General features: G+C 56.5%; 2 protein-coding genes and 1 non-coding gene across 10 annotated transcripts in view; 1 reads left to right on the top strand and 2 right to left on the bottom strand.

Annotated features, from left to right (window-relative positions):
* Positions 1-413: 413 nt before the first annotated feature.
* RPL12 (ribosomal protein L12) lies at positions 414-3,908 on the bottom strand. The gene is made up of 7 exons (XM_055720451.1): positions 3,741-3,908; positions 3,568-3,641; positions 2,455-2,553; positions 1,664-1,745; positions 1,112-1,198; positions 596-708; positions 414-506 (listed from the first exon to the last, which is right to left on the bottom strand). Exons 1-7 carry the CDS (start codon positions 3,775-3,777, stop codon positions 501-503), a joined length of 498 nt encoding a protein of 165 aa, XP_055576426.1. The 5' UTR covers positions 3,778-3,908; the 3' UTR covers positions 414-500.
* Positions 1,901-2,029, bottom strand: LOC114016646 (small nucleolar RNA SNORA65). The gene has a single exon (XR_003561247.1). It is a non-coding gene; the product is annotated as a small nucleolar RNA SNORA65 (small nucleolar RNA).
* Positions 3,909-4,059: 151 nt separating the features above from the next.
* LRSAM1 (leucine rich repeat and sterile alpha motif containing 1) overlaps positions 4,060-6,140 on the top strand; it is a 28,005-nt gene continuing 25,924 nt past the window's right edge. For 2 of the 8 annotated variants that reach the window (XM_055720448.1, XM_055720443.1), the window contains exon 1: positions 4,289-5,550. The gene's annotated coding sequence lies outside the window, so the exon portion shown is untranslated. Of the gene's footprint in view, positions 4,227-4,287; positions 5,551-6,140 lie in introns of those variants that run through there. The other 6 variants (XM_055720447.1, XM_055720444.1, XM_055720446.1 and 3 more) reach the window with 6 other exon arrangements.

The raw sequence follows: 6,140 nt of genomic DNA, 5'->3' as shown, positions 1-6,140 counted from the left end.
GCCCACGCAGCTGCCTGCTGACACCCCCAAACTAGGATGGGGGAGAGAATCATAGAAGTGAGAGAACTTGTGGGCTGAGATAAAGACAGTTTAACAAGCAAAGCAAAAGCTGCGCTTGCAAACAAGGAATTCACAAGCTGTCTGCTCGGAGCTGCACCTTTGACACTGGCAAGAACAGAGCTCACAAAACTTTCCATGGGCCACAAGCTACTAGTGGTCTGCTCTTCACTGGAGTACTGGCTTGAGGAAGCTCCGCTTCTCCAAACTCAGCGTTGCCACAAGCCAAGGATTTCAGGGCAGCAAATGTGAAAGGGATTATCTTCTAGCTTTTTGTGGAACCATCAGGCAGGCCCCTTCCAAATCCCACTATTCGCACAGCGCAGGACAAGGACAAAATTAAGCCAGCAACACCCTTTGCAGACAACTGGGTCTTTTATTGAGTATTTAAGGTTCTACAAAAGACTTAAGAGGCCTCATATGGCTACTTCTTTTCTGTAGTCTTAGCTCTGTTGAAGGAAACAAATACAGCTCATTAGTAGAGTCTCTTAAGTAAATCATCTCATACAGCAAGTTTCAGTCAGAGATGGATACTTACAGCTGGGCACTCAATTGCACCATTATTGATATCATCAATGATATCATGTGGGTGCCTGCCATCAATGCTGCAGCCCACAGACTGGGCAGTTCCAAGAATCTCCTTGATTGTCCCTGCAGTGGGAAGACACAGCTTGTCAGTGCTTTACCACAGGAAAAACTGAAGAACACCTAGAGAACTTAGCTATTCACACCCCTCAGCTGTCCCACCCCACCCTGTGGTTTGCAGGCTGTCACCACGGGGTTTCAGCAAGCCGCTTCAGCCAGGTTTAGTGTACTGGTTTCCCAGGGAATGCACCAGAAAGCGCCCCGTGAACCTTTCACCATCCTGCACTACCTTTGCCAGAAGGTAGGAGGCTGGCTGTGGCTGTTCCTCCTGTGTTCAGTGCCCAAGCTGCAGGAGGAGCTCCACCCCACCCCCAGCTATGGGACCCTCCCAGGAACCAGCAGAACCTGGCTTAGGCCCTTGGAACAAGGACAGGGAGGACTCTGTGTGACCCCACCACCCCTTCCTTACCTGACAGCTCTCGAGCCAGGGATCTGTGCCGCATCTGCCGTGCAATGTTCACTATCTCATCAAAGCTGACGCTTCCACTGTGCTTAACTATGAAGCAAAGCAATTGCACCAGTAAGTTACCAGTAAGACAGACACAGGCACTTCCAGTTCCCCATGCTTTGCTAGAGAAGCACCATTCCCAGCACTCCAACCACATGGAAACCAGAGCTTACAACTACAGCAGGCTGCGGTCAGCATGCCTGTCCACAGGCTTTAGCACAAAGCTACCCACAAGAACAGCCATTTCATAAGCTGGTGTTTTCTGTCAGCTCAGCTCTGGACTGTACCAGTCCCTGTGTTACAAGACCAGCACACTGGCTGCTCTTACCCCATCTTCCAAGAAACTGAACTCTGCTGGTGTACAAGCTGTTGTCTGTACCCCAACACTTTATGTCAGCAGCTCAAGATACAGCCCCACAGCACCCATTTGCCAGCTGAATAATCTAGGAGGCAGATACAATTCCCCTCATAGCTCCCAGACACATTCACAGCTACAGCCAGATGAAAACTTACTGTTTTTCTGCTTCTTCCTGTCACGAGGAGGCTCCTTCAGAGCTTTGATAATCAGAGCAGAGGCAGAAGGAACAACCTCTATCTAAATGAAAAGAGATTAATTTCTCCCCCCTTTAAGCAGAAGTCAGTAGCTAACAAAGACACACAACCGAGCATTCAGCACCTGGGAAGCTGATCGCCAGAGCACCGTGTTTTCAGTTCACTCACTAGTACAAAAGGCCTTTTTGTGATGCAGAAACTTGTTCCCAGCCTTTCGGCACAGGCCCCCCCACAGCCACGAGAGGCCTGTTTCCTTGACTGGGGCTTGCTCTCAGCTCACCACTGGAATATACCAGCCACAGAATTCAGGACAGGTATAGTGGCGGGTGGCTACAGGATTAATTAAGGAAGCCTTTTATAATTTTTATGTTGCTTAGAAGAGTTTTTTCCTGGTAGACATTCTGTAGAACAAACAGTTATCTGCAACAGGATAAATGATCAGCTTTGGCACATGAGCAGCTCTCTCCCCAGTTGCCAGCAGACTGGGAACCTTCAGCCTGGTAAGGCCCAGGGTTCATACACAGCACACCCCGCCAGCTTCAAGCCGGAGGCACTCAGAACACTTGCACAAGCGTTTTAAGGTCTTTCCCGAAGACCCCCACACATTCGCTGTGTGGAACTCATTTTATCCACCTCGGAAGGATGAAGGGCTGAGTCGACCCTGCCGGGATTTAGGCTCGTGGCCTGAGCAAGCGGAGCTTGTTTGTGCCCAACACTTGCACCACCGAGCCGTCCCTTCTGGCGTTCAGTACCTGCGCTTGCCTGTTCTGAATGGTGAGCTTCACCGTGATCCTCAGCCCCTTCCAGTCACCCGTGGCCTTGGCAATGTCATCACCCACCTTCTTGGGAGACTGAAACCAGAAACACGTGTTACCGGGGCAGAAACGTCACCTGGGCGAAAGCAGAGAACCCCTGTGCCACCCACCTCACCTTGTGCCCCCACGACACACTGCACCCCGAGGCCTCCCCCCCGCCCCGAGGCCTCTCTTCTCTCCCCCCACATTCCCCCTCCCCCCCCCCCCCCGCGGCCTCTTCCCCCCACACATTTCCCCCCCCCGAGGCCTCTCCCCCCACCAATTCCCCCCCCGAGGCCTCTTCCCCCCCCAATTCCCCCCCCGAGGCCTCTTCCCCCCCCCGAGGCCTCTTCCCCCCACACACACATTCCCCCCCCCCCCCCCGAGGCCTCTTCCCCCCCCCCCCCAGGCCTCTTCCCCCCACACACACATTCCCCCCCCCCCCCCCGAGGCCTCTTCCCCCCCCCCGAGGCCTCTTCCCCCCACACACACATTCCCCCCCCCCCTCCCCCCCCCCCCGAGGCCTCTTCCCCCCACACACACATTCCCCCCCCCCTCCCCCCCCCCCCGAGGCCTCTTCCCCCCACACACACATTCCCCCCCCCCTCCCCCCCCCCCCCGAGGCCTCTTCCCCCCACACACACATTCCCCCCCCCCTCCCCCCCCCCCCCGAGGCCTCTTCCCCCCACACACACATTCCCCCCCCCCCTCCCCCCCCCCCCCGAGGCCTCTTCCCCCCACACACACATTCCCCCCCCCCCTCCCCCCCCCCCCGAGGCCTCTTCCCCCCACACACACATTCCCCCCCCCCCTCCCCCCCCCCCCGAGGCCTCTTCCCCCCCACACACACATTCCCCCCCCCCTCCCCCCCCCCCCCGAGGCCTCTTCCCCCCACACACACATTCCCCCCCCCCCTCCCCCCCCCCCCGAGGCCTCTTCCCCCCACACACACATTCCCCCCCCCCCTCCCCCCCCCCCCCGAGGCCTCTTCCCCCCCACACACACATTCCCCCCCCCCCCCCCCCCCCCCCCCGAGGCCTCTGTCCCCCCCCCCGCCGCCGCGGTACGTACCAGACCGAGGGGACCGATCTTGGGGGCCAGAGCGGAGGTGGCGCCGACCTCCCCGCCGGTGCAGCGCAGGTACACTGCGGGCACAGCAACGCGCGTCAGCCCCGCTCGCCAGGCCAGGCCCGGCCCGGCCCGCCCCGCCCGCTCCCCCCGCCGCCCCCCCGCCCGGCACGTACCGACTTTGATCTCGTTGGGGTCGAACTTGGGCGGCATAGCGGCGGGTGATGGCAGATGGAGGCGGGTGGCGGCGGATGGAGGCGGATGGCAGCTGCCACGGCCCACGGGGACACAAGAAAAGAATAGGCGACTCGCGCGGGCCCAGCATATACCCGCCGAGATCTCGCGGGAGCTGGGGCGCGCGTTCCCCGCCTCCGCGTAGGCGGGGCGGGCGGCCTTCCCGCCTGGGGGCGCACGAGCGCTGCGGGGCGTCGCGCAGGTCTCTATGGTCGGGACGGGGCGCTCTGGCCGCTTTTCTCGCTGGTCCCCGTGGCCGGCAGGTCATGTGACCCGCGCAGGGGGTGGGGGCGGCGTGGCATCATGGCGGTGGTGAGCGGTGAGCGGCGCCGGGCCGGGTCGGAGCTGGGGGAGACCGGCTGCCGGGGCCTCGACAGCGTGTGCGGTGTTTGGCGGCGGATCGGTGGCGGCCTCTGGCCCTGCCGAGGGTCCGTGTGGGTGTGAGGCCCCTCGGGCTGCGCCGGGGCCCTTCGGAGGGGCGAGAGCAAGGGAAGGCACAGGGCACAGGGGGGGCTTTGGGAGCAGGCCTCGGCCGCCGGTGTGTGTGTTGCGGGGGGAGAGGCGGCCCTTGCTCACTCTTGCTGCTTTCCTCAGGTGTTGGGGCCGGTGCCGGCAGTGCTCAGGCCTTCAGGCACAGAACGGCGCTATTCTGGCTGGTAAAAAGAGTAAAGAAGAGGAGGACCGAGAAAGATAGCCTTTGGAAGCTGTGTGAAACCTGGGAGGGGGCCACTGCAGGGAGTCCCTAAGGAGAAGAAGAAGAGGAAGAGAATAGTGACAATAAGGGAAAGAAAGGCCTGAGAGGCAGAGCTGGAGCTGGTGAAGAAGAGAGGAGATTTGGTTAAGGCATTGCCAGGAGAGGCCCTTGACAGGATCAAGCAGAGGCTGTTTATTACAGGGGTGGTACAACTGTCACAACAATTCTCCAGCACAAAGAGCAAACGTGCTGTGAGAGAGTTAAATTACAGAGCTGCAGTTTGCCTTCTGCCTCCTTCCTGTGTGTTGTTCCAGTGTGGGTTGGGCTGCAGGGCTCGCTGCCACTGCTGCTAGCCACTGGATGACCTTCCTCTCAGTGAGCAGGACCTGCTGCCTGAGAGATGTCTGGTGACAGCTCTGTCCCGTGTGACTAGGCAGCATCTTTGCAGGAGCCCCACTGAGATCCAGACACTAGCTCACTGATGCGTTGCTGAGCATGTTTTCCCACAGAAAATAAAATCTCTCTTCTTTTCAGACCTTCATCTTGTCTGTTACAGTGCCATGCTGTATTTATGATGTCCAGGATGTTTTAAAAAATGGGGGTTGGGTCTTTCTGTATAGCCATATTGCTGTTTCACTTTGATTACATTTGTTTGTAAAACTAGGGGTTTGGTTTTCTTTTACTGTCAGTATGCAAACAGCTGCAGGATGTAAAACGCACAGTGGACATTCCCTTGCCCTTTCTTGCCCTGTGTGTGTGCTGCTACCGCATAGGCAAGCAGGGCGGCTGCCTGCAAAAACCAGCTGCTGGCATCCATAGAGACATGGGATTTGTAATTCGTGGATGCTGACTTATTGCAGGGTGGGTGCTGTCCCAGGCGCTTGCAGATAGTTCTTTCAATAACTTAATAAATAAAGATTATGCCATATAAAATACAGTCACGTGACAAAGGCCCTTCTTGTTATTGACTGCTGAGTGCTAGTTACACACTTAAAATGGACGATGGTCAGCTGAGCACACAAAGACGATGGAGACAGGCACAGCTTTACTGCTTGCAGGTTTGATGTGTTTTTTCACTAAGGCAAGTCTTGACGTTTAAAGACTATTCAATCTGTTTAACAAGTCTCTGATCCTTCCTCTTTTGAACCCGATACTATTCTTTTCCTGTCAACTGTCTGTCCTTCAGCCTTCACATCTTTAGCTATTTTCTTGGGCAACAATTAAATAATGATTTTCCACTACCCACACATGACTAATAATACTTAGCTGTAATAGAGAAAGGTGAGACGGGATGAGGGGGTGTGTAAGTCTTCAGCAAAGAGCTGAACATGTTGAGCAAAGTTACGGGTGTCTGGCTGCAGGCGCCCTTGTCCTGGTTTCTCATCTTTACATTTCCTTCTGTCTGTGGCTTGACCCTTGCTTATGGCTCTTGATTGCTTTCCTGCATTTGCAAACTGTAACTTCTGACAACAAACTTTCATTCTTGCTTAATCTTCTGAATTTTTGCTCACCTCCTGGGGGGAGGTGAATATGACAGGCATTTCGTTAGTCTGAACTTGTTAAAAAGGCAGCAAAGTGGGATGGCAGGGAAAGAGCAGGGAAGCATGGAGTTCAATTCTAACGCCCAGAATTAGTTTGTTTGTAGCCA

Source organism: Falco cherrug, chromosome 9 (assembly GCF_023634085.1).
Source record: "Falco cherrug isolate bFalChe1 chromosome 9, bFalChe1.pri, whole genome shotgun sequence".
Lineage (NCBI taxonomy): Eukaryota > Metazoa > Chordata > Aves > Falconiformes > Falconidae > Falco > Falco cherrug.
The sequence above is the reverse complement of the archived record's forward strand: the minus strand, read 5'-3'. Positions and strand labels throughout refer to the sequence as shown.